The 26,731-nt window shown below is 48.1% G+C and overlaps 1 protein-coding gene across 2 annotated transcripts in view; it reads right to left on the reverse strand.

Annotated features, from left to right (window-relative positions):
• The window catches only part of Prkca (protein kinase C alpha), a 395,759-nt gene that overhangs the window by 35,215 nt on the left and 333,813 nt on the right, over nt 1-26,731 (reverse strand). For both annotated transcript variants that reach the window (XM_026406631.2, XM_026406630.2), the window contains exons 9-13: nt 24,209-24,346; nt 23,002-23,175; nt 20,532-20,623; nt 17,986-18,048; nt 17,009-17,147 (exon numbers count right to left, since the gene is read on the reverse strand). In XM_026406631.2, the coding sequence (XP_026262416.1) occupies nt 17,009-17,147; nt 17,986-18,048; nt 20,532-20,623; nt 23,002-23,175; nt 24,209-24,346 (606 nt within the window). The remainder of the gene's footprint in view (nt 1-17,008; nt 17,148-17,985; nt 18,049-20,531; nt 20,624-23,001; nt 23,176-24,208; nt 24,347-26,731) is intronic.

Here is a 26,731-nt window from a genome sequence, read left to right on the forward strand (position 1 = left end):
TCATCTAGCTTCAGTGCTATTTGTCATCACGATCATTATTATTAAACTTACATGAGCCAATTGCTCAGGGCGAATGTCAGGATATGACAAATGGCTGCCTGTTTTGTAAAAAGGAGGCATGAATGAGCTTTCTTCCAGCCTGGGCAAAGGACCAGGGCATGAAAGGGACCAGGGGCAGCCTGTCATCTCCCACAGCTGCTGGATGGCCACGGCTCCAAGGCCACCCAGCCTTCACCCTCTGCCAGGCTACACACTCAAAAGCCTCCCAGGGAGGCTGGGGCTTCAGAACCTCTGCCCTCTGGCAGCTCAGGTCTGGGGGAGCCTGGGGGACAGCACCGGAGGGTTTTAGATGCCACTGGCAATAACTACAACTGTGACCAACATGGCCATCATAGGCACTCACCAAAGGTGAGGAAATGAGGTGAGACAGCTAGCAGCTTGCTCCAGATCATAAGGCTGCCAAGTGACAGGGCTGGGACTCTCCTACACTGAGAGCCTTGACCCCATGTGGGTCCCTGGACAGCTGTGGCGGGAGCTGGCCTGGGGGAGGTGACTCTTGCTGAAGCCACCAGGAGGCCAGCCCCACATCAGAACTTGCTCTGAAGGCTCTGCCTTGAAGCACCGTGTGAGACCATCGGCTGAGCCCTTCCTCCACTGGACCCCACGCTTTATTTCATGTTCTCCTTGAAACCACAAACGCGGTCATTACAAAATAATGGCCTCGTTCAAGTCGTTTCACTCTCAGGGAAACAAAGAACATTCCCTCCTTTTCTCAGAAAGAACCACATTTTATGTTGAAGGAAAAATTACTGTTATTTTGGAAAACATCATAAATTCTCAAGGATGGAACATAGGACCCAAGAGGCGCTCTTTGTGTACAGGGTCAAAACCACTGTCTGACACATCTGAATAGTACCATCTGGGAAGAAGGAGGGTGGACCTGTTTCCTGGGTGTTCTGTTTGGACAGCTGGGAACCTGAGCTCGGGAACGTGGGCCACCCACCTCTGCACCCCTGGCTGGGAATCCCCCCAGCCCGCCCCAGCAGAGGCAGACACTATAAGGTGGTGTTGGAGGAACAAGTGGATCCACTCCAACCACACTCCACAGACACCACTTTCCGCTCAAGCGCAAAATCGAAAGGGCCCTTGGGGTTGCTGGGCTGCTAAGGATGGAGGGGACCTCAGCGTTTTGCAAAGGAGCCTGAGGCTCAGAGTGGCAAAGTGGCTTGCTTGAGGTTACCGGGTCGAACAGTGGCAAGATTGGGAAAAGACCGGCCTCGGGCTCCCTGGACTGAGTCCCCTTCCACAGCATCAGGCCTGAGACCAGAGCGTGACACACAGAAAGCCCTGCAGCAGGGTGGAGGTCAGGTACCCCCGACTCTCAGCCAAGATTCTTCTGAACAAACTCCATTGGGGTGGCATATCCAAGCCCAGAACATCCACAGGAAGCGCACTGGTGAGAGCCCCGAACCCAACTACAGGAGGCCAACTCTGCCCCCTAGGAGCTCTGGGGAGTTGCTTAGCCTCTCTGAGCTTTCATTTACTCAGCTGTGATACTGGACTTCCAGTTCTCAGGGTGGTGAGGGATGAAATGGCATTGTGTGTAGAAAAGGTGCAGGTGAGTGGGATATATATATATATATATATATATATATATATATATCTCACACTGCCTGACATCAGAAATAAGAGTCAGCCCCAGGCAAGGCAGGTGGGAGAAAGTTCTCAAGACAATGAACCAACCCTGGCTTCCAGGAGGATAGAGAAAACATTTTGGTGTGAGAAGTAATATTAAAAATATGTATCAAATGTCTACAATGATTTTTCTGGTGCCTGGAAAGTCCCAACGAAGCCAACACTAGCCTGCTCTATGCCAGACACTGGATGGGGAACAGATTTTTAAAAATTGCCTCCTCATGCAATTAAATTAATTTTTAGCAGAGAAGCAAAACTTGAGGATTCACTCTTTTCTCATGGTGTTAGAATAACCTGCCTCTCCCTCCGTCACTAACTCCCACTGTTCACGGCTGACTGTTCATTTCTGTGGCCTGGTTGGTACCCCAAGACGCGAGACACTGGGGATTCCATATCAAACTGGAGGGACGGACGTGACATGGAAAAATACGCAAAAACATGCTCTCTAAGATCAAGGATCCTAGGATATCATGTGAGAAATATCCGTAATATTTGAAATCTTTGAGGAAAAAATGTGTTATGTAAGAATAAAGACTATTACCAAAGATGAAAAGCTTGGGACGGCTGGAGTCCAAACCACATATTTTCTATTTAGACAAAAATTATGGCTTTACTGCAGATTGGCAATAATAGAAAATGATGTCTCTAATGGTAATAAATAAAAGTGCTTTAAGTGCTGGGCTTGGTGATGCATGCCTATAATCCTAATCCTAGTGATTTAGGAGGCTGAGACAGGAGAATCACCAGTTAGAGGCCACCCTCAGCAACTTAGTGAGACACTATCTCAAAATTTTAAAAAAACTAAAAAAAATAAAAAGGACGGGGGATGTGGTTCAGTGGTTTAACTCTCAATAAAGAAAAAAGGAAAATAAAAGGTGCTGTAGGTATTCACAGTAGCTACCTCTTCTCCCTCCTTCTTGGTTATTTACTTTGCACCATGAGAATGGAGACCAATCATCAGGCTACCCAAGGCTGCTCCCCGAAAAGATCAGAAGTGGATCAAATGGCACAAAGAATTATTAATTCTGGCTTCAACTAGCAATTCATTCTTTTTATACACCATTGGGGTCTATTTGCTGATATTCTGTGGCAGGTTTTTGCATGGTCTGTCATTGTCTTATAATGTCTTTGGTTTTGCTATGAGGGTGACACTAGTTCATTAGCGTGAGCTAGGACGTATTTCATCTGCTTTGATCTTCTAGAGCATGCTGTAGGAGATTGGTGTAATTTCTTCCTTAACTGTTTGGTAGGATTCACCAGTGGACCCATCTGGGCCTGGTGCTGTTTTAGAAAGTTACTAATTACTGATGTGATTTTCAAAACATGCCAGGCATGGTGGAACATGCTTATAAACCCAGCAAGTTGGGAGCTAAGGCAGAATAGCAAGTTTAAATCCAGTCAGAGCAACTTACAGGGGCCCTAAGCAACTCAGAGAGACCTTGTCTCAAAATAAAAAAATAAAAAGGGCTTAGTGGTAAAGGGGCCCTAGGTTCAATCCCTAATACCACCCCCCAAAAAAAAAGGAAAAAAGAAAAAAATAACCCAAACTAACCCTAAACCAGACATAGGTGACCTTAGATGGTCCATTTCTTTCTGTGTGAAGTTTTGGTGGATTGTGTCTTTTGAGCAATTGGTCCATTTCATCTAGGTGATCAAATTGGGGCTCAGAGTTGTTCATGGTTCTTGTTTCTTTTCCTTTCATGTCCACGGGATTGGTAGTGATGGCCTCTTTTCCATTTCTGAATTTTAGTAGTTTCTTTTTTTCTTTGTTGGGTTGATAAGATGCTTATCACTTTTATGGATCTTTTTATTTAAAGTTTTAGTTTTTGCTGTTTTTCTCTGCTGATTTTTTTTTCATTTCATTGATTTCTACACTATTTAAAAAAATATTTCTTTTCTGCTTACTTTGAACTTAACTAGCTCATATTTTTGTAGTTCCCAGTGTGGGAGCTTAGAGGGTTAATTTTAGATCTTGTTTGTTTTGCATACAACCTTAGAAATTTCCAAGAACTGCTTTCACGGCTTCCTGTGACACTGGATAAGTTGTGCTTTCAATTTCATTTATTTCAAAATATTTTTAACTTTTTCTTGAGATTTCTTTGACTCAAGCATTATTTAGAAGTGTGTTGTTTACTCTTCAAATATTTGGGGATTTTCCAGTTATTGCTCTATTGTTGATTTTAAAGCTTAATTCTTCTGTGGTCGGAGAGCAGATACTGTCTGATTCCCAGCCTTTTAAGTTTGTTAGAGTGTGTTTTATGGTCCAGAGTGAGGTCCACATCTTGTTCCATGGGAGCTTGAGAAGGTTGCTCAGGCTATTGTTGAATAAAGCAGTCTGCAGACATCTACTATATCCAGTTGACTGACTGATTCAATGATGTTGAGTTCAACCATGTGCTCACTTTCTCCCTGCTGGATCTAACAGAGGAGTGCTCCAATCTAATAGTGGATTTATCTATTTCTCCTTGCAGCTTAATCAGTTTTTGCCTACTTATTTTGACACTCTGTTGTTAGGGGCATACAGGATTGTTATGTCTTCTTAAAGAATGATCCCTTAATCGGTAAGTAAAAGTTACCCCTGACAACTTTCCTTGCTTTGAAGTTAATTCTGAAAATTAACATAGTGATTTCTGCTTTCTTTTGATTAGTGCTAGTGTATCTTTCTCTATCCATTTACTTATGATCTACACATGTCGCTATCGTTAAATGGGTTTCTTATAAATAAAATACTTTTTACCATTAGGTTTTGTTTTTTTGATCCTCTCTGACAACCTCTTGTCTTTTGATTGGTGCATTTAGGCCACTGATATTCAAAGGGATTATTGATACAGTTGATCATGCTTATTGATTTTTTGCTGCCTTTGTTCTTTGTTTCTGTTTTTTCTCCTATTCTTTTTACGCCTCTTGTGGTTTTGAGTATTCCATTCTCTCTCCTCTCTCAGCAAGTGACACTACTTTTTTTTTTAGTGGTTGCCCTAGATTTTGCAGTACACATGCACAATGAATCCAAGTTCATTTAAAAAATGACACTATACCACTTCGTGGGGTCTGTATGTGTATAAAGAATCCATTACTAATGTAATGTTGGACAACCGGTATGTTAGATCAATTAAGAAAGGAGAAATAAAAATTTTTATTTTATGTTCCCTTCTCTCCCCCTGATGCTCTTTTCTCTGTGTAGGCTCATGTTTCTGACCTGTATCATTTTCATTCTCTAAAGGACCTCTCTTAACATTTCTTGCAAGGCAGGTCTATTGGTAATAAATTCCCTCCATGTAAAGTCTTTATTTTTCTTCTGAAGGATGTTTTTCAGGGTATAGAATTCGACATTGGTATCCCCCTCCCCAAACACTTTAAATATTGCACCCCATCCTCTTTGCTTCCTGCCTTTGCTTTTCTTAGGTAAGGTGTCCCCCCTCTGGCTTCTTGCAGGACTCTTTGTTTGATTTCCTGCAGTTGGAGTAGGGTGTGTTTTGCTGGTTTGTTGCATGGATGCTGCTTGATCTCCTCTGGGCTTCCCAGTTCTGTGGTTTGCTATTTGACATTAATTTTGGGGAAATTCTCAGTTATTCTTGCTTCTTCTGATCTTCCCATGACATGTATATTTTAACAGTTGTTCTTGGATATTTTGTCCAATTTCTTCAGTCTTTTTTCTCTTTGATTTCGTTTTGAAAGCTTTTTCTTTTTTGTTTACAGGAACGAAGGTGATTTTTAATAAGGATACCAAAAAAGTCAAGATGGGAAGACAAATTTGGGACAACCAAGATGGATTTAATTATTCATATGAGGAGGAAAAAAAAAAAGACCTTGTCTGCATTCATCAGTACAAGTCCACTGCAAGTTAGGGGAGTAGAAATAATGAATTTGGGGATTTTTAACATTATTTGAAGAAATTTAAGAAAAAAAGGATTAAACTTTTTTTCTAAATAATTGAGTTACTTAAAATGAAACAAATCCCTTAAAGCATCGTAGTGTAGTTTTTTTATTTTTCTGAGAAAGAATTATATGATTTCATTGTTCTCTGAAGGTAACAACAATAATATATGCTATATATCTGAGTTTTGAACACATCAAGTACCAGGTACTTTCCAATAATGCTTTTCAATAACATATATTTTTCAATAATGCTCTATTCAATTAAATAATACATTCCCCCTCAGAGCACTCCATTTCCACCATCCCTTTGTTATTAAACCAGTCAATTCCTTGCTTTTCAAAATATATGAGACTCATAGAACATGAGCTTCGAGAAAAATCCTAGTAGCAAGTACACCACATAAACTGAGACAAAATGGGATTTCGTGGCCACGTACGGATGAAGTCCAGTTATTTTTCTGTTGTCACGTAGAGTTTTAAATGTCTCCATCGTGACAGTGCTTTCCGGTGCAACGTGGGAACCTTCCTCTGACCCGTGCTCCCATCGGGATGTGCCACCCTCTCCAAAGTCCCAAACCAATGGGACCACCAGAATTTGGACTTTAACCTTCAGAGCCATGAGCCAAAAATCAACCTCTATTTACTTCCCGAGTAGCCTGTCAGCCTGTATTTCCTGATCATGATAGAAAGCTCAGACATCATCCAAGGCATAGTTCTCCCAAGACGGCTTAAGGAACGTCTTGTTCTTCTTCTACAAATGTTCAGCTACCTAGGAGACATTCTGTTGTTCTTAAAAGACCATTCTGGGATGTCACCAATGACGGTGAGGTAGCTGCCACTGTGGACAGGGTGCCGGTGGCCTATGAACCCAATGACCCCAGCAGGTATACAATTTTGACCTAAGCTCTAGTCCTGGGGGTCTGGGGCGCCTCCCCCACCCAGGCTGTGGCTGGCATCTCCCTAACAACAAGCTGGTCTTGGTCATCCCCCCAGGAGGGCCAGGCAGTTACTCCTGGGGGCTCAGCCCCATCCCTCCACCACCATCCAACCTCTCCATGCTGACCCCTCTCACAGCCCAAATTCTGAAGTGGTCTCCCTGACCCTTTAGTGGCAGCTTAACCAAAAAAGGGATGTCCCACAAGATCCAGAATACAGCACTTGGCAAGTAAACCCGATAGATGGAAAAAAAAAAAACAAAAAAAAAAAACAACCTTCTGCTGAGATTTTACTATACTATTGTAAAATTTTAAGATAATTTTTGCCTCAATGTCAACTTTTTTCACTGAATAAAAGTTTAACTGGGTCAAAATCACTGATTTGAAAAATCAAAAAAAAAAAAACAAAAAACCAAACCAAACCCCCCCCCCCAAAAAAAATTCTGGAAGCCAAAAGCCCAAGATCAGAGGCTAGTAATGCTAAGCCCTGGTGAGGGCCACTTTTCTGATGACTCCAAGAAGAGTTGGTGCCACCCCCTGGTACATGGGGGCACCTCACTGTAAGAATGTCAGATGCTGGAGTTCAGGTGTCTCCTTGGCTCTGGGCCAGGGAGCCAGGTGTGTGCCGGCTTTTTGCAAACCCCAGGACTCCTGGCTCAGGTGTAATGAGGCAGTTACAAAGGAGGTGCCACTGGCCTGATTCTGAAGGAGCACCAGCAGAATTTTGAATAAGGTGCCAGGTTTTCATTTGGCAGAAAGATGCCGGCACCCACGTGGTAATTCTCTGAGTCAGGAATGTGTCCTGGGCAGGCACCATTTTCCATGATCCTCAGATGGGGCATGCACAGTACTGATGTGGTGGGGAGAAGGTATTCCTGTTTCCAGTCTTTGTGTAATTCTTCCAGGTAAGCTCTCCCGTGGGGCTAGCCTCTCTCTAGCTCTTCTTTTGCTGATGGAGGCAGAGAAGTCAGGGAAGCAATAACGAACTGACTAGTTTTGGGAAAACACCATTCTATTTGACTTGGGTCGCCCAACTTCCTCAGCACCCTGTCCAACTAACCACTACAGTCCCTTCTTAAGTCGAGAGAAACCAAACACCTCTTGGGATTTTGTTTCTTCTCCCAACCTCACATTTTCAGGAACCTTCTTGATAGTGGGATGGGATTTTCTTCAAAGCTACCCCTGAGCATAGCTTTTAAGCCAGCATGGTGCTAGGCACGACCCCCATTACTACTGGGGAAATCAAGGCACAGCAAGCTCAAGGGAAGTGACCATTCTCATAGCAGGAATGTGGCAGGTGGAACTAGCATCCACCTGGCTCTTGCTCTTCCACCTCTCCTGGTCCCCACTCTGCAAACAGAGCTGTGAATGGGACAAGGTCATCTGAAATACTGCCCTTGACCTTTGGAACCTTTGCTTATGCCTCCTTCCTGTTCTGTTTGGGTAGAGTGAAAACAATATTGATTATAAATATATGAATTACATCTTGCTTCATGATATAATCTACTTGGCCCAAACTCAGAACACCACACTGGCTAGGATGGGGTCATGTGTAACATTTGGGATGGGGGGAGCTAGAGCAAGAATAACTGAGACCCACGTACCTTATGTCTAAATATAAATGTTATAAATCAAGTTGACAAAATTTTAAATGCAGTATGTTCTCTCCCACCACCCTGACAAATGCACCTTCCTTTGCTAGTTGGCTGGGGTTGCCCCAACAGGATGCCACAGTCAAGGTGGCTTAATCAACAGAAATGTACTTCCTTCTCAGCTCTGGTGGCTGGAAGTTCAGATCAGAGCGCCGACAGGGCTGATTTCTGGTGAGACCTCTCTTCCTGGCTTGCAGACAGCTCCCTTCTCCCTGTGTCCCCACACGGTCTTTCCTCTGTCCCTTCCTCTTTGTGGTCTAATTTTACCTTAATGACCTCTTTAAAGAGCCCATCTCTTACTGCTGGATGTGAGGCTTTTTCTTCCCCACTGGAGCTGCTCTTCTAAGGACTTAGAGTGACATTTGTCAGGTGGGGATAATCAGAGAGCCTTTCTCTAAGGCAGGCTTTGAGGACTGAGTTTTGCCTGTGATGAGCTTGGCCTGCGTTGGAGGCAGCACACTGGAGTTGGAGCTTCAACATCGGGATTGAGGGGAGCACACAATTTGGTCCTTACCACTTCCTGATGACCTGGATGGCCACATTTGACTTTGGCATCCATGGACCCCCGAGACTCCACTCTCGTGGGTAAAAAAGACTGCAGTGGACTTTTGGCAAGAATGGTTGTTCTTTCTTGCCTCTTGGCAAAATCTGAAATTTAAGAAAAGTCTAAAATATTTTCTAGCCAGCCCTTAGCAGAGAAGTTTGTTGACCCCCTGCCCTAAAACACAGGGAAGGAGCCCCCCTTGCCTAAATCCTCATCACCTTTACCTACAGAATGTGGTGGAAGTCACATAGCTAAGTTCCAGTTGGAGCCTTAAGGAGCCTTGTGGCTTCTTCTGATTTTGTCCTCTTAGAAGCCAACTGCCACATCAAGAGCTCAGGATACACTGAGTGATAAGTGACTGCATGGAAAGAAAGACCATGTACAGAACCCAAGGTGCCGTGGCCAACAGCCAACCGCCAACCACTAGCGCCATCTTGGCTCCTCAGCACCAGCAGAGCTGAGCTCCTATGGCCGACACCCTGCAGCTGCCAGGAGCTGTGGCTGCCGTCCTACCCGCAGAATCACAGCCTTAACACGATTGGTATTTTAAACCTTTCACTCTTGGGAGGTTACTCAGCCCCAGATAACGGAAAAAACTGTCAAGTAACAGGTTAGGGAGTGCTCCCTGTGGGGCAGGCCAAGCCTGTCTGGGTAGAACTCACCCCAGCCCCAAAGCTGCACTTTGAGGAAGATACTATGATTGTACCCTTATAATGGATGCCACTCCAAGTTCTTAAAAGAGCAGAGCTACAGCCAGAGTGTATTAGACCACAATACAAGTCTTTCCTGAAGTCCAACGGGAAGTCTTTCCTTGAGGAGCGATTTCTAAGTCTGCACTGGCTTCAACAGAGCAGAGATGGAGTGGTCCTGAGCAGGTGCATGGCCCTCGGCCATCTTGTCTGTCTCCAAGGGTCCTCAGGCCCTGCCCAGCAGCCCTTGCCTCTGGTCTCCTTCCTGGGGATGGACGGGTGCTGGGGAAAAGCCAGCAGGACTCACAGTGAGAAACCCACCCTAGGGCCTGCCTCAGGCTGTCTGTTGACCCCGGGAGCTGTCAAAATGTTCCCTGTGCATCAGGACCAGACAACCGCTTGTCAGTCAAGCAATGAAACAGAGTTAAGAAAACACTTCGTGCCTTTAAGAGCTTTATTATTAGCTGGAATAAAAGATTTTCCAGAGCTGGGGCGGGGGAGTCTCCTTAAATGTCTTGGGTAACAGGGAATAAGTGACACCCATGGCACTGGGGCAACAGGCCTGCCCTTGGAGGCTGGTGGACCAGGGTCCTGGCCCCACCACTTGCTGTCTGAGGGCTTGGGCAGAGCACCTCTCCAGTCCAAGTCTCCCTCTCCTTGGATGCAAAACAGGGATAATACAACTTGCCTCAGAGGCCACTTCGAGAATTAAAGGTGTCCGTGCATGGTTCATACTGGCAAATGACAAACGCTGGCGATCTCTCTCCAGAGACCCACCTCCTCCCCGCCACTGCCCTGGCAATTTTACCAAGAAATCCCCAGCTCATTTTTATAGGATTAAAAAAATATCCCTAAATGAAGGGCCCATTAATGCAGGCTACAGAATACTGGGAGAAAAAAATGAACTAGAGCATTATGGGCGGGGGGTGGGGGGTCCCGAAGCCAAGTAGCAGGCCTGGGCGAGCCCCCAGCTGGCTGGAAGGGGGAGGCATGCCCTGCATCATCTGAGCAGGAACCTGTGCTGTAGTCCCCCCTCCCAGGGCAACAGCCACTGCAGGGGGAGAGACAGGTGCAAAGCCCAGGTCTCCTTGGACTGGGGCCTTGGGAAACATTAACACATCTCTCAGCACCTCCGTTTAGTCATCTGGAAGACAGAATTGACTTAAGTATTAAAATAAGGTAAATGAGGAGCTTAGCCCTGGTCTGGGACATAGAAGGCATTCTGCAAGGAGCATCGATCCCCCAGATCCCCCGGGGACCTGGTCTTTCTGTAGGGGAGGGGAGGAGGGGACAGGAGAAGGAAAGGGAGCACGGCTGGCCTGCGGACCAGCAGGTGCCCAGCGCCATCAGAGTCGGGCTGAGCGGATTGGGCTCCGAGGCCGGGAGAATCACGAGACCCTGCAGGAGCTGTAGGCAGGTGAATCACACAGCCCACCTGGTCCCCAGGAAAGACCCGAGAACTACACAATTCAAGGAAGAGCCCGCAGGGCAGCCCGGCTTTGGTCTTGAAGTCTTGCTCCGAGCAGAGCGGGTCTTCATTTTCCCTGGCAATGTGGAGTCCTCGGGCCTGACCTCAACACAGGGAAATTGGCCTCTATGGAAAGAAGGCCTCGCTGGGCTTATCATTCTCTGGCTTTAATCAAGAGCTTTTCTCCACTCCCGCAGCAGCTGGTATGGGGCCGAGCGGGGAGCGGCTGGTGTTCCCTCCGCCTCTCCCTCCCTCCCTCCCTCCTCGTGGCCAGGGCTAATTTACTGCCTGACTGCCTGGCTGTGCCCAAGGCAGGAGTGATTTTTCTCATCAAGTTTTCAGATCCTCTGTTACCATCTACCCCTCTCCCCAGCCCCTTCCCCAGAGCCACGGAGAGTGTCTGAGACAGCAATGGCAGGGGGTGGGGGAGGAGCAGTACGGGCTGATGTCCCATCCACCTGCAGACCCTAAGGTCCCCCAGGCCTCTCCTGCTGCTGATGAGGCATGCGGCCCCTCTGCCCTGTGTCCTGTGCCACTGCCCCTCACCTGTGATAGCCCAGGGATCACCCTCCCAGTCACCTAGCTCCAGACGTCCTGCCTCTGAGCCTCCAACCTTGTCCCACCTCCATCGCTACCTTAGGAAGGCAGCATGCACCCCTCATCCCGAGCACAGACCAAGAGCCCAGAACTGCTCCAGAGCCTGGCTGGGTGCTCAGCAGTAAGCACAGCACAGAGGCTGCCCTTGCAGGGCTTAGTGGGATGGCAGACAAATCCAGTCCATCAGTCCATCCTAGTCCATCAGAGGGGCATGAGTGCCACGGAAACATCAGGGGCAGGGGCCAGCAGTGTGGCTGGGGCTGGAGGCTTGTAGGTTCACACGGGGTCCTTAGGACAGAGGACCTTCCCAAGCTGGGAAGTGAAGGCTTGAGGGAGGGAAAAGAGGGAGCACATTGATGCTTGTGGAGGGGGCATCCTAGGCAGAGGGAAGAGGAGGAGGAAAATCCTGGAGGAGGGAGAAAGTCTGGCAATGAGAGGGGCAGAAGGGAATTCAGTGCAGCTGGTCGAGAGATGAGTTCAAGGGTTTGGGGGAGACATGGTCAGGGAGGGAATGTGGAATGTCTTAGTTAATTTCCTGTCACTGTAACAAAATACCTGAGGCTGGGTAATAAAGAAAAGAGGTTTATTTAGCTCATGGTATTAGAGGCTCAAGAACATGGCATCAACATCTGCTCTGCTCTGGTGAGGGCTCCCTTGGAAGTGTCACAGGGCAGATGGCATCATGGCGGGAATATAGTTGTGTGAGGAAGAGATCACAGGGTAAAACAGGAAGCCAAAGTGCAGGGATGGGCCAGTCTTGGTGTCTCATAACAACTCACTCTCTTGGGAACCAACTGAAGTCCCATAGAGCTAAGATCCGGGTTCCCCTCTTTTTGAACTTAGAACAACAGGTGGGTTTTATATAAAAATGCAGCTGCCGGGCCTTTGCCGTGGGCATCACTGGCCTGGCGTTCCCACGGGGCTGGACTGCAGAAGCTGCACCCTGGAGATAGGTCTCCTGTTCCCTCTTGTCCAATCTCTAACCCTCATAGGACCTACCCAGCTGCTCCCAGGCAGAGGGCTGCAGGAGAGCCAACCATGCCCAATGATCTCCCACGTGATTTTAGCCACAGCAAAGGTGACATCTGATATTGCCAAGAGGAATACTGTCCTGTCCCTGTCTTGAAATCCACATCTCTCCTGGGCTGTATCATCCCTGTCTAACTCCCCCAGGCCCTCCTGGCAGACCTCCTCCAGGGTCCCCTACTGGCCACGCATCCCCAGGCCTGGGACAGTGCCAGGTACTTGGTAGGCACCTGATGAATGTGCGGACCGACAGATGCCACCTGCTGGGTAGGGGCTTGGGTGTTTCTGGTTCACCCTGGGTTCTCAGGGGTTTGTCCAGCATTAATGGCTGGATCGCATTCTGAGTCCCTGATTGTGTCTCTGTCATGACTCAGCACCTGGGTCCCAGTTCAGAAGGAGGCAGGTCCCTCTCCTCCTCAGAGACGCCCAAGAAGAGACAGTCTACGACTGAGTGCTTGGTTTTAGTGCCCTTCCTCCCCTAACTCTGGAGACGATGCGATCTGTGGAAAGGACCCTGCAAGTACAAGGTGAGGCTCTTGAGGTGGGCAGATGATCCCAGATCACCCAGGGGCCCCAAGTCCCCAGTCGCCTTTGTGAGGGACATTTCCAGCCTCTGCCCTGTCTTTACTGGTTCGAGAGATGCTACAGGGTTCCAGGGTCAGGAAGCCCTTGGTCCACATCCACCTCTGCCTGTCACCAGCTGTGAGATCCTGGGCAAGTCTTGGAACCTCTGCTCATGTATAACATGTGACAAACAAGAAGATGTGCCCAGAGGGCTTGGTACAGAGTAGATGGCAACACATCAGGGTGATGTCCCCTGCGTGTGGTCCTGCATGGTCTCCTACCAAGTCTGCAAGGACAACCTCTCGGGGCACACTCAGCAAGGCACACAGAGGGTCACTAGCCCTGCAGCAGGGCACACAGAGGGACACTAGCCAGAGGGACACTTCCCGTGCAGCGTCTCCTTCTTCCAGGAAGGAGAGGACAGTGCTAGGACTCAGAGTCTGATTCTCGGCCGTTGAGAGACATCTGGCTGTGACAGGGTCTCACATCCTGAAATGGCCAACTCCCAGAAGGATCAGCCCCACGTGAAGCTTTTGTTCCGCCTTCTCAGGGACCCTCACTGGGACCTGGAATTATGTGTTCCACGTCAAAGCAAAGAGGACCCTGTGTGTCAGCTTCAGGGATCAATTTCTGAGTTAGCACTCCCCCCTTCCATGGGTGTTCATCTCAAGTCCCCAGCCGCCTTTGTGAGTGACATTTCTAGCCTCGGCCCTGTCTTTACTGGTTAGAGAGATGCTACAGTATTAATCGATTTCAAGGTTTCTGAACAAATAGCCATACATGTTTAAGCCCCTGCTCTGCCTATTAAGGGAAATGCCGTCTATGATAATTATGCTGCCTCTGCCTGACAGGAAGATTTTCACAGGAGACAGAATGACAGTAACCTCTGAGAAAATCCTGAAACCTTGGACCTGTTCGGTCTTTCCCGATACCACAGGTATTCCTGAGGCCAAATGCATCAACTTCCTGAATGCAACCAGGAAAAAAGGCCAGCAAAGCAGACAAGACCTGAAGTCACATTGCTCTGTCCCAACTGAGCGGCCCGTGGGCTCAGTAAAGTCATCGGGACCGAGACCCAGCTGTGCATGCTGATGTCTGCAGAGTGCCACCTCTGCCACACCCGAGGGCAGCCGGATGTGCTTCTGGATCCCTGAAGGCAAACTGCATGGCACAGGAAGCTTCCAGAAGGCGGTCTGCATACTTCATGGCTCAGTAGTCACTGAGCAGGAAGGCGGATGATGGCCTTTCTTACCATTGGGGGCTCACATGAGTCACTGCGGCCTCAGTCACCTCAGCTGAAACAGTGGCCCCATGGGAACTCCCTGGTGGGGTTTGTTAGGAAGAATAAGTGAGGGAAAGCATCTGTGGCACCTGGTACACAGCAAGCACTCAATAAACGGTGATCACCCCATTTATTACTGGGCGTAAAGAGAAGAGAGGAAGGAAGGCATCGGGAGAGAGAGCAGGCTGTTCCTTGAGTATGAAGAGGCCCCAAGTTCCCCAGATCTGCCCAAAGTGTGATTAAGGTTGAATGACGTCCCCGTCCTCGTCCCCAAGACCTGTCACGTCACCTTTTCATAGTAAGAAGGACTCTGCAGGTACAGGGTGAGGCTCTTGAGGTGGGAAGATGATCCCAGATCACCCAGGGGCCCAGCAGAACCAAACGTCCTTGTTAGAGAAGAGGGAAGCTGGGGGTTGGAGCTGGAGAAGACGGAGAGGGGCCAGAAGATGCCAGGAGGCAGGGGACGTGGGAGAAGGCACCCTGAGAAGGAAAGAGGCGGCCTCTAGCTTTGGGGGGAGGCCAGGAAACAGGTTCTTCCTGGAAGCTTCCAGAGGAACGGCTCTGCCAACAACTTGACTCTAACTCAGAGAGACTGATTCTGACCTCCAGGGCTCTGTGTTCCCCCTGTGTTCCGAGCTGCTGACCTGTGGCTGTTTGATGCAGTAGCAACAGGAAGTTCATACACAGGAAGGACACTGAGCAGCAAAGACCAGCCGTTCAAATGGGTGAATCTTAACTCTGCGGAAAGGGGACCCTGTCAACCCTGGCGCCGTCACGCAGGAAGCTGACCGTGTGATCGGCAGACCTGGCCTTACTGGAGACGAGGTTCAAAGTCACCTTCACTCCTGGAAATGCTGCCATCCTCTGTCACCAATCTATATGGCATCTGGTGGGTTGTTCCCTGGTGCTCAGCACCTGTCAGTCAGTAGGAGGCTTCGGAATCCCCACTACATCCAGAGGAATAGTTTTTATTGTACCATCAATTTGTCACATTGAAAAATGTGACTATTTAAGTTCAAGTTATGCCTGAGGTACCAATGAGTGAGCTTCTGAGGGGAAACCTCCAATAACTTATATGTCAAGATGACACGTCGCCCAAGGCCATGTCATCAGAACTTGATTTCCCAAGTGCAGTCTGTTTGAATGTGGTCTAAGAAAATAACAAACAAAAAAGCCCTTAAGAGAAGAATAAAACTCAGTTTTCTTTCTGAAACAGTGACCGCCATTGCGAGTCATATTAGGTACAAATAACAAGGGTCTACTAGGTGCCAAATGTTGCACGAGGCCTGTTAGTCCTTGTAGCAGTTCTTAGCAGGAATGTGCCATTATCCCTAACTCACCACTGAAGAAAGGCAGGTGCGGGGGGCTAAGAGACTAGCCTGAGTTCCCACGGTCCACAGACAAGAGCAGATTGAAGCTCACAGAGGTCTGACTCGGGGCTTGTCTTTCCCGGTATTCCCTCTTGGTCTGAGACAAGTGCATGGGCCACTATGATGGACAGATGTGAGATCCACGGCCCACAGCCATTAGGGGGGCTCTATGAAGACCTCGGGTTGGTCCGACTTTGCACCAGTTTCTGTTATGGTCTGGATATGAGATGTCCCCCCAAAGCTCACGTGTGAGACAGTGCAAGACGGTTTAGAGGAGAAATGATTGTATTGTGAGAGTCTTAACGCAATCAGTGAATTAATCCCCTGATAGGGATTAACTGAGTGGTCACTGAAGGGGGAGGGTGTGGCCGAGGTGGGAACTGGGGGCGTGGCTCTGGGGTATATATATTTGGTATCTGGAGAGTGGAGTCTCTCTCTACTTTCTGATCATGATTTGAGCTGCTTCCCTCCACCTCTCTCTTCCGCCATGTTGTTCAGCCTTACCGCGAGCCCCAAGGAATGGAGCTGGCCTTCTGTGGATCAAGACCTCCAAAACCGTGAGCCCTTAAATAAACTTTTCTTCCTCTACAGTTGTTCTGGTTGGGTCCTTTTAGTCACAGAGGCAAAAAAAGCTGACAGAGACACTTTCCATCAGGCTGGGGCGCAGGTGGGGAAAGGCTGCTGCATCTGCAGGGCTGTGTGAGGACAGGAGTGGCCTTCATGTTGACCCAGGGTCACACACCATTCTATCACTGGCACACAGGAAGCTTCCCAAGATAGGAAGAGGATTGCTCAGTATGTGTTCTACCAAAGACACAGCAGTACAGCCCACTGCTGGGAGGATTCAAACCGTGGAACCATTTAGCTTTCAACAAACCCAGAGGTTCTTCCTAAATCAGACACTGAACATCAAGTGGCACGGAGCACGCATTCCTCAGAGGTTGCTAAAGCAGCCCTTATTGCCACCACCTTGCAACCCAGCTTTTCCGGGAGTGCTTCACAGGCCGCTCTGCCACCCATCAGAGACTCTTAAATCACCTTGGCCACGGTCACATGAGAAATGCAGTTTACCCTGCAGCTGGCCCACATGCACACCTAACACAAACCAAGGTTTCACGAGACAAGACGAGCCCTACTGTGTGCAGTGAGCTCTCCCATTTCCTCTTCCTACGTTCGTCTATTGTTCAGTCTATCTGGTGGCCCTGACCCACACACGGACCTAGGTGATTCACGAATGAGCCCATATTCCCATGGGGGTTGTGTTTGCCATTTCATTTCCTGTCTATAATGGAAGAACCGGGGATCCCTACCTCCGGGGCAATGTAATCTGGAGTCCCACAGAAGGTCCTGGTCGTGACTCCATCCATCATGTGTTCTTTGCACATCCCAAAGTCAGCGATTTTGATATGTCCTTCGGAATCCAGCATGACATTGTCTAACTTCAGGTCCCTGCAAAGAAGCAGGACAACATCAGAGTCCTTCCCATGACAGCTCAGGGTGTGCTTTGGAGCTGGTGAAACAGAAGGAGACTTAACTAGTTGCCATCTCAGTGGCATTTAAACTGTACATCCCTGGGGACCAGGGGCCAGGAGTTCTTGGGTCTTTATATCTCCAGAGCCTCACACAGAGTCTGGGATATGGTGGGAATTGGCACATTGAGTGGTTGTTCCTAGGAATCCAGACAATCCAGTTTATGAGGTCTGAGGAGATCCCACTCATTTGACTTATTATCGTGCACAAGGTAGGGTGGGGTGGGGCTGAAACACAGCTGGGTTTGAGAAATTATGAGTTTCAAACCACCTCACACCCTTCCTCCTGCTGGTACCAATGTCCTTTAGGTACTCTTCAGTCAATACTGGAAGACATTCTCTCTCTGGTGCCCCACTTGGACTGCAGATAATGAACAAAGGAATTTGACTCAGCAGCTCCCCCTTGCTTCTCCCCAGCTCCCCGTGTTCATTTCCTGCTGAGTATCTATAGTGGCTATTCTCTGTCCATCGCTCTGACCTCCATTCCAAACAAAAGACAGAGGAAGGAGCTGTCAGGAGAGAAAACCATGTTTTCTTATGGAAAGTAACAATGAGATGTAAAATCTTTCAGGTCTAAGATCAGAAGTGACTCTGGTTTGCCTCAAGGTTGCAGGGACAGGTAGTCCCAGCAGATCCGTGTTCCCTGGGGGTCACCCACACCATGCCATGCCCAGAGTCCCCATCACAGAATGACATGCCCAGGGAGGCCCAGCAAACCTCTCCACTGTGCTGCCGCTGGAAGGCCTTCAGATACACACCTATAAATGATGCCTCTTTTATGAAGAAAGAACAATCCAATGGAAATCTCTGCTGCATAGAATCTGCAAAAGAAAATGGTTCGGGTTTCTGCCTGGCTTCTTAAGACTTCTGTATCTTCCGGAGTCTCACATTCAGGCATCAGAGATAAAAAGAGTGTAAGACCTTAGGCTTCCCAAGATCACATCATCCAACCGTCAGCCCCTTTCTCTGCCATCTCGTCACTCTGGCTCACCCGTGTCAATGAGACAGGCTTATTTTTCTTCACTGGGGAAGGTGGTTAGGGAATTTGCTGTCGACAAAATACTTTCTAATATAATCATTTAAAGAGTGGCTACCTGTTAGACTATTCCATGTCAGGACACATGGCAGAGTAGAGTAAATTTCCATTCTCCTATTCATGGGCAGAATGCACTGGTGTTTGAACATACACTTACTCCCTGGATGACAAATGCAGCCGTGATGAACTCGAGCTAGATCATTCATTCCCTGAAGTGCTGGGATAAATGGGACATACACCATGATTCATACCTGAGCCTGCCCTTTTAAATAATTCATAATAAGAGCAGCTACTACCATCCCTTCCAAATCATTTGTAGGTTAATATCTGAAAATCTGAGAAAATGTAGAGGGATGTTTTAAAATTTGCATAGCATTTAAGCGTCTTTGAAGTTTGAAGAACCACAAGTTTGCGCCTGGGCAAATATCACACCTGGGAGACCTAAAGTAAACACATACTGTTTACAAGAGCAGAGAAGTGAAATCCCTGATGGTGAACGCTATGCTTTGAATGGGGGACCGTCTCTGAGGCTGACAGAAGAGATAGGGTTATGGCTGATTTTTACAATTTTCGTGGGTTTTTTCCCCGTGATTAAAAAAAACTTTTCTGTAATACACATACATCAAAAGAGGATTGGGCAAGGCATGTTTATGTTGTTTTATGACCCAAGGTGCCCTCTTGTTATCCCAGCTGAGGCAGAGGATGACAAGTGCCAGGCCAGCCTAGGCAACTTAGTGAGTCTCAAAGAGTAAAAAGGGCTTGGATGTTGCACAATGGTACAGAGCCCCTGGATTCAATCCCCAGTCCGGGGGTGCGGAGGTGGGGGGGGAGGGAAGAGAAGAAAATAAAGTGGCTATCTGCTCTTACAGCTCTGTGCTCTAAAGCTTTATTCTGCAATCTGAGCATTTTAATGCTCTATGACTCACAATGTTAAGAGAGGAGATAAGGCAGGCATTTCTAAAACACATTTAAGAACAAATAAAAGCAGGAAAAAAAAAATCCCCTTTATATTTTTAAAGCTTGCTACCAAAGAATTCCCTATTGTGCCTTCAGTTAATCTCTCCTAGGGCAGATAATCCCGCACAGGCCAAATATTGCTCTGATTTATCTTTTTAGATGAACAGTGGCTGGACTCCTGTTCATGTGGGCTAACTTGATTAGTGGGGTATACATCTAATTTGGGGAAATAAAACAGCCATTTGCTTAGGTTTGCTTCTGTTGAGCTTCCAGGGACTTCCTGGCCCCTGAGAAATGGGACAGTGTTCCAGGTATCAAAGTCCCTCCTCCAACCCATGATGACTCCTCCATCCCCACACAGAGCCCCCGGCTCCGCTCCTGCATCCCAGCCTCCAAGGCGCATCCCACAGGAACACTCCAAGCTGAGTTGCGTTCCTTCCTTGCAAACCGCATCCTGCCCTCACCCAAGCCTAAGCTGGGACGTGACAGACAAACGTCTCTGTCACTGAATTCTGCTTTTCTTCCTCCAGAATGTTTGTCAAGGACACTTGCTTCTCTCTGGCTCCAAGCTGAAGCCCTAATTCTAGCTCCATTTCTTCTGCTTAAAAAGATTCCGACTGAGCCCTTTGTACCAGCCCCTACATTCCTCCTGCCCAACCCCACTCCTCTCTTCAGCCAGAGGGTGCTGTGAGAACTTGGTCTCATGGGGTCAAGTCCCAGTGAAGCCCCTCCCCTCTGTCCTCTTTCTCAGCCCCTCTCCCTGCCTGTGCCCTCTCCCAGCTCACACCACCTGCTGAGCCACAGGCCTGGACTTGGTCTCTCCTCTGTCCACATCCTCTTCCTGGCCTGCCTGTCTCTGGGTTGGGCATGACCTGAAGACTTGCTACTCTCAATCCCCAATTCTGGGGGCTTGGGTGGTGTTCTGGGCATTTCCCTACAGTTGGAGCCATGCATTATAATTTTCTGTGACTTCTCAAAGGCCAGGTTAGAGCACTAGCTTCCCAGGGAGGAGGAACCTCATCCTCACGGGTCGAGTGCCTGGTGCAATACTCATTCGCTCAATGAGCAGTGAGGGACTCTACCCCTCAGGGTGGCACAGGGTGGCGTGGGTATGCACCAGCATCTCCAATTTACTGGCAACAGAATAAACAGCTCCTGTGGAAACATCTAGAAGGGACCTGTTAACCCATCTATTCCCTTGGGAAGTTTCCCATATGAGCAGGGCCATCTTGGACATCCAATCTAGTAGAAGTTCCCAGTTGACAGTACTGGGCCACCTGAATTACAGGACTGAAAAAAAAAAATACTCACACTGCTTGTGGCTCCTTAAATTTTCCTACTTGCTGAATGTGGTACATGAGGTCCCCGCCATTGACGTACTCCATGACAAAGTACAGCCGATCCTGCAGACAAAGGTGTACACGTGAGCAGGGATCCTTCCCCATAGGTAGCCCGGTTTGCATCCTCATTAGTCAAACTTGGGCTGTGCTGGCAGATCTGCTCAGTTTGAAGCCCTTCACATTTTTTTTTTCCCAGCTAAAGAATAAATGATATACCCTCCTGCACAAGGGCCTTGGGATGGACGCTCATTACATAACTCTGAACTAATGGCTGTCTGCCTCCTGGTTCCATACATTCCTCATTACAGTAACGGCCTCAAACATTCTTCCTTTTTTTCCTACATGCATAATATATTTCTCAGCCAGGCGCACTGTGAGGAATCCACATGGGCCAATCAGTTCATTCCCACCAATGTTTCTTGATGATGCAAGTGTGTAAAACTTGGTTTGCAATGTCAAGGAGGGTGGCATGCTGCTGTGGTAATGTGCTCAAATGGATCTTCTGAAAACTCACCCTTTGGGTTAGGCTGGGCTTCTAAATTGTACCTGCTTAATGACATCTGTCAGGTAGGGGAGAGGGAGGACCATAACAGGAGAGGTTAATCCAATGTTCTTTGGTAACCTCTAGGTCCCCAAATCCTGTATTTTCATTTTCTCTGTTACTGGTATATGAGGTGCTGGCCACACGCAGGGCATTCATCATACAACCAGAGAAGTGTGCATATTTATGAGGACATTACGCTGGGCCAGATGGGAGAGGCTGAGCAGCTAACATCTCAACACACGGAGGTAAAAGCTGACCTCTGCTCTCTGCTAGAGAACATCCCCTTTTCACAGAGGTTATTAAACAATAAAGTGCTGCCCAGGGAGAAAAGGCAGCACAGTGAAGCCGGTGCTAAGAGCCAGGAAACGGCTCGGGGAGCATCACTCTCTGGCTCTTCAGTTAGAAACTTCAATTTCGGCTTCGTGTCTTTGCTTCGTAGCTTTCTGGAGCTTAATTGGTGTGAGCGGGGTGACGGCAGCTGGGCTGGGATTTAGGGGTTTGCTTCTCTTCCCACCTTGATGCTCAGCCCTCCTTGCCACTCCTGGGGCGGGGAGTCTGGGCGCTGCTGAGAGCAGGCAGGAGCCCGGGGTGTGGCCAGAGCACAGCTGACACACAGTGGCTGGCGCCCAGCTCTGCAGCCTTGGAGCGCTGACACGGTGTGGCTCTGTGGCCATCTTGAGATTCTACAGGCCCAAAGCATGGGGTTTTTAAAGACAGACATAAGACACCAAGTCAATTTCTGACCATGGTGCGGTTGGAAATAGTAACTGTCCCAACCACAATGATCACTGACCATTGAGCCATATTTAAAGGGAAAGCCCACCTGGTGCCGTCTAAATGTCTCGATTTCTTATAGGACAATTGCCAACCCCACAGCTGAAAGATCAATGCTTTGGGATTCTGCCCACCCCTTCCAAAACGTTTTGCTCTATGATAGGGGTTAGTAGACTTTTTCCATAAAAGGTCAGACGATAAGTATTTCAGGCTTTGTGAAATACTTGTAACTAACTACTCAGCTCCAACGTCTTAGCATGAAAGCAGCCACAGGGGACAGGTAAGTGACTGAGTGGGGCTGTGTCCCTAGAAAACGATTTATGCATGCTGGAATATAAATTTCATCTAATTTCCACATATCATAAATACTGTGTTTGGATTTCTTTTTTGTGACCTTTCTTACAGCTCAGGGGACATACAAGGCTGGTCCTAGTTTTCCACTCTTGTTGAGTGTCTGAAACAAACACTCATTTTTATAAAATGGCATTTCCTGAGGTCCCAATGCCATGCGTGGCAGCTGGACAAGTTGTCCGTCTAGAGGTAGGACTGTGAATTAATTCTTAACATTTTTGAACCCCATAAATCTTAGCATAGTGCCTGACATGAGGAAACCTTTCATATACAGCCACCCCTCTGTACCTGTGGGGGACCAGCTCCAGGATCCCTCCCACCCCCAGGACACCTGAATCCTTGGATACTCGTCAGCATATAACCCAGGGAGTCCCCCCACAGGCTCTCATCCTCTCTACGCACTTATAGTCCTGAACACAACGCAAACGCTGGGTGAAGAGCTGCTGGGTGGCATTGCTTAGGATCTAATGCCAGGGAGAGTGGCTGTACATCAGATGCAATTTAAAAAGTATCTTCCATCTGGTTGGTGGAACCCATGAAGGATGCAGAGCCCCAGGAAGGAGAGGCCCACTGTAAATGTTTGCTGAATTAAATGGAATGAGTGCCACGTCTCCAAGCAGAGGACATCACAGAGGGGGATGACCCAAATCTGCCATTGCCAGGGGGGTGGGACCTGTCCCTGTCCCCTGGGCTTGGCATTCCATCCTGTCTCTCCCAGGGTTGTTGAGGGCAGGTGGGCACCAGGCCTCGAGACGCAGCCCCGGGGCCTTACCACCGTCTGGAAGCAGGAGTGCAGCTGCGTCAGGAACGGGGGCTTGTCAAGCAGGGCCAGGACCCGCTTCTCCACCATGGTGCACTCCACGTCGTCGTCCTGAATCACCACGTCCTTCTTCAGGATTTTGATGGCATACAGTTCTTCTGTTCCCTTCCTGTCAGCAAGCATCACCTGGGAACAGACCCAGAGCAACCTGAACACGGGAGGAACTGGGCCAGCTGCAAGTTTGAACCGTGGGATAGGAAACTGCTTAGCTAATTTTGCTACATGTTGCAGTGTCCCCTAAAGGTCCCGTGTAAAGGCTTTTGGTCCCCAGGGTGATGCTTTTGGGAAGCGGTGGAACCTTCAGGAAGGTGGGGCCCTTGTGGAAGTACTAGGGTTTTGGGGGGAATGTCATGCCCTTGAAGGGATCTGTGAGACTCCAGTTTCTTCATTTTTTTTTCTCTTAGTTTCCTGGCTGACAAGGCAAGGAGACTGCCCCACCATGAAGTGCTGCCTCACCAGAGACCAAAGCAACGGGGCCACTCAATCATGGACCAGAACCATGAGCTAAAAATAAACCTTTTCTCTTTATCAGTGAATTGACTCAAGCATCTCATTATACTGATGAAAAACGAACACCAACTTTACATACAAATTTGGAAATGTTGTGCATCACCACAAATTAGATTCTTCCAGAACTTGTATGACTTCTAAATGATTGAGATTTGCACTGCATACCTATTGTCACCCGGGGTTTGCTATTTTGGTTGTTAAAAGGAATATTCACATTCTCTATGAGGATTAGTCTGAATTCATGCAAGTTTTCAGAAACATCCTTAGGGTACATGCGATGGACCTCCATAATGTCACACGCCTGGAACTCAAAAAGGCAGGATGGAAATCAGTTCCTGGAGCGGTCGTGAGTCTTAGGACCACTGAGACCCAGTGAAGGACTGCTCCACCACCCCATATGACCCCACATTTAATTTTCAGTTGTGCAAATTATTCAACTAACATTTTGGAACATCCTCTCTGTTCTGAACAGGTGACACATGAGAACCTGCTGTCAGTGCTCTGGATACAGTTGTTTTTAATCATAAGAAGTAGGAAGCATTTGAGGAACGTGTACAAAAACCCAGGGAGGTCTAAAGGGCTATTCTTGAAACTTCAGGGAGAACAAAACCAACCCACCACTCTCTACCCAAGCCCCTCCACTTCTTACCTTCCCAAAACTCCCCTTCCCCAGCACCATGAGGAAATTGAAGTCGGTGAGCTTCACTCTGTCGAGGTTGTTGGAAGGTTGTTTTCTGTCTTCAGAAGGACTGATCACTTTGTTACCTGCAGGGCCAAGCTTGGCTTTCTAAACAACAAGCACAGACATGAAAGGCCATTGGTCATTTTTCCAAGGAAAGAGTGACAGAAAACAGCACCTGGGTTCCAAGTTTGATGCCAGTTGGAAGGTGGGAGGTGGGAAGGGGAGAAAAAAGAGTGTGAGAGCCGGATGCAGCTCCTACAGCAGGGGCTGTGCTCCCCAAGGGCAGGTCTGCAAAGAGGCAGAAGGTTGCCCTTCCCTGTCTCAACTCCACACCTGGTTAACCCAGGAATCAGGCAAGGGCACGTCAGTTCTAATTCTGGGATGTAAAAGCCAGCTTTGGGGAGTGGCTGGGGTGGTAGCTCAGCAGTAGAACTAGTACCCGTGGAGCCCTGGATTCGATCCTCAGCACCACATACAAATAAAATAAAGGTAGTGTGTCCACCTACAACTAAAAAACATTAAAAAAAAAGTCAGCTTTGGGGAAAAATGGTACATTATCACTATTGATACATAAAGGAAATAAACTATGGCTGATGTTTTCATCATTTGTAGATTTTCTGATTTAAAGTTCTTCTGCATAAAGGAAATTTGTACCTAGGCAAAGAGGGAGAAGAAAGCCCTTTGGAGAGGAATGATGATGTAAGTGGCAAGGTGCGGGGATGAGTTATTGCTACTTTCAAAGGCCCAGCAAGGAGAGCAGGCTTTCTGTTTGAGTTTTAAAAGTTAAGAGTCAAACTCATAAAAAGAAATGGGGTGTGCATGGGAACCTGGTTTCACATAAAACCGTGCTCTTCAGGTTCCGGAAGCGTGGTAAGTGATACTTGAGCGATGGAAGGAGGTCTAGGCACTAGGTTCCTCATGTGACGGCGCTGGTGGGGCCACACTCACTACTCTCATGGAGAGTCCCCATGTCCACGGGGAACAGCAGGAGGGCTCAGAAGAAAAGGGGAGATGAGTGGGATCCTGTGGGCATGAACATCCTAACAGTCAGCAAGGCTCAGTGGTGCATGCCCCTAATCCCAGTGGCTCGGGAGGCTGAGGCAGGAGGATCACACGTTCAAAGCATGGCTCAGTAACTTAGGCCCTAAGCAACTTAGTGAGACTCTGTCTCTAAATAAAAAATGTAAGGGCTGAGGATGTGGCTCCGTGGGTAAGGGCCCCTGGGTTCAATCCCTGATATCAAAAAGAAAAAAAATAAAAAGATGGCAAAGAAGATATAAAAGCATTTGAGAAGGGCTTTACTATGGACCAATGTATCGGAAAGACTGGTCCTTAGCTCTAGGGGAAAATGGGATTTGCAGTTTTCTTCTTTGACAGCAGAGAAGGCTTAGGAATCATCCACACTCCCTCTTTGAGAACCAGCCTCCCTTGCTGCACAATTAGAGTGAGCCACCCTGCACCGGAGCCTTTGCCTTAGCAGAGTGAGCCCCCTCAGCAGTCTCTGGGTTCCTGTCCCTAATGCTGTGCTTTGCACAGAATATGCACCCAACACTTGGGTTGAATGAATGAGAAATGTCATTGAATGGTAGAGAAATGTCAATGTCTCTACCAGGTGCTATGTTACGGGGTGATGCTCTTCCCCATAGAAGCAACTCATTGTACAGGATGGAATCTCACAGCTCGAGTACGTGCTCTTAAGAACTGAGCACACGCACTGAAGATGAGGGAGAGGTGGTCCTGGCGTTTTTGCTTCAAGCCTAAAGGTATTGAATATGATTGTGCTCGTCGGCAAGTTCAAACTTTCCCCCTGGTTGGGTAGCGGAGTCTGCTGTGCAATAGTAAACTGGCAATAGATCGACAGAAGCGGCAGATGCATTCATTGAAAGTGCACAGGTGCTAAACAAAATATGAAACTCAAAGAGGGGTCAGATGGCTGAGGCTGAAATACTCTCATCACAGGAGAGAGGGAAGTGGAGGGGGATCCGACAGGGGGGAGAAAGAATTTTCAGGGGAGAGAACGAGCCTGGGAACAATCAATGGTCTGGGACAAAGTTCCTCTGGGCTCTGAGTGTGGTGTCTGATTTTCAGTCTCTTCCTGTGCAGTCAGAGGACAATCTTTATACAGAAAAGCAGATGTGATCAGGTAGGTCTTGCCCATCAGGCCTGCGCTCCGTAGGCTTTGGGATGCCCACGTATAACCTCAACTCTGAGATTCCTAGGGAGTGGAACACCTGTAAGATTGGAAGTCAACTGTGTTCCTTTCTGGCAAATCTGGTCTTTAAGCAGATAAGGGAACTTCAGAGAAAGCCCCTCCCTGCAGCTGTGCTCCCCAAGAGCTCTCAGTTTGAAGTCTGAAGCAGCATATTTTGGGGTATTGTTTTCTGAGCCCATGTGCTCTACCTCTATTGGGAGTTCACAGAGGGAAACAGGTGTGGACTTGGGGCCACTGGAAACCTGACGGGCTGTGACGATAAAACACCAACCACAGTG

This window comes from Urocitellus parryii, chromosome 7 (genome assembly GCF_045843805.1).
Source record: "Urocitellus parryii isolate mUroPar1 chromosome 7, mUroPar1.hap1, whole genome shotgun sequence".
NCBI classification, from domain to species: domain Eukaryota; kingdom Metazoa; phylum Chordata; class Mammalia; order Rodentia; family Sciuridae; genus Urocitellus; species Urocitellus parryii.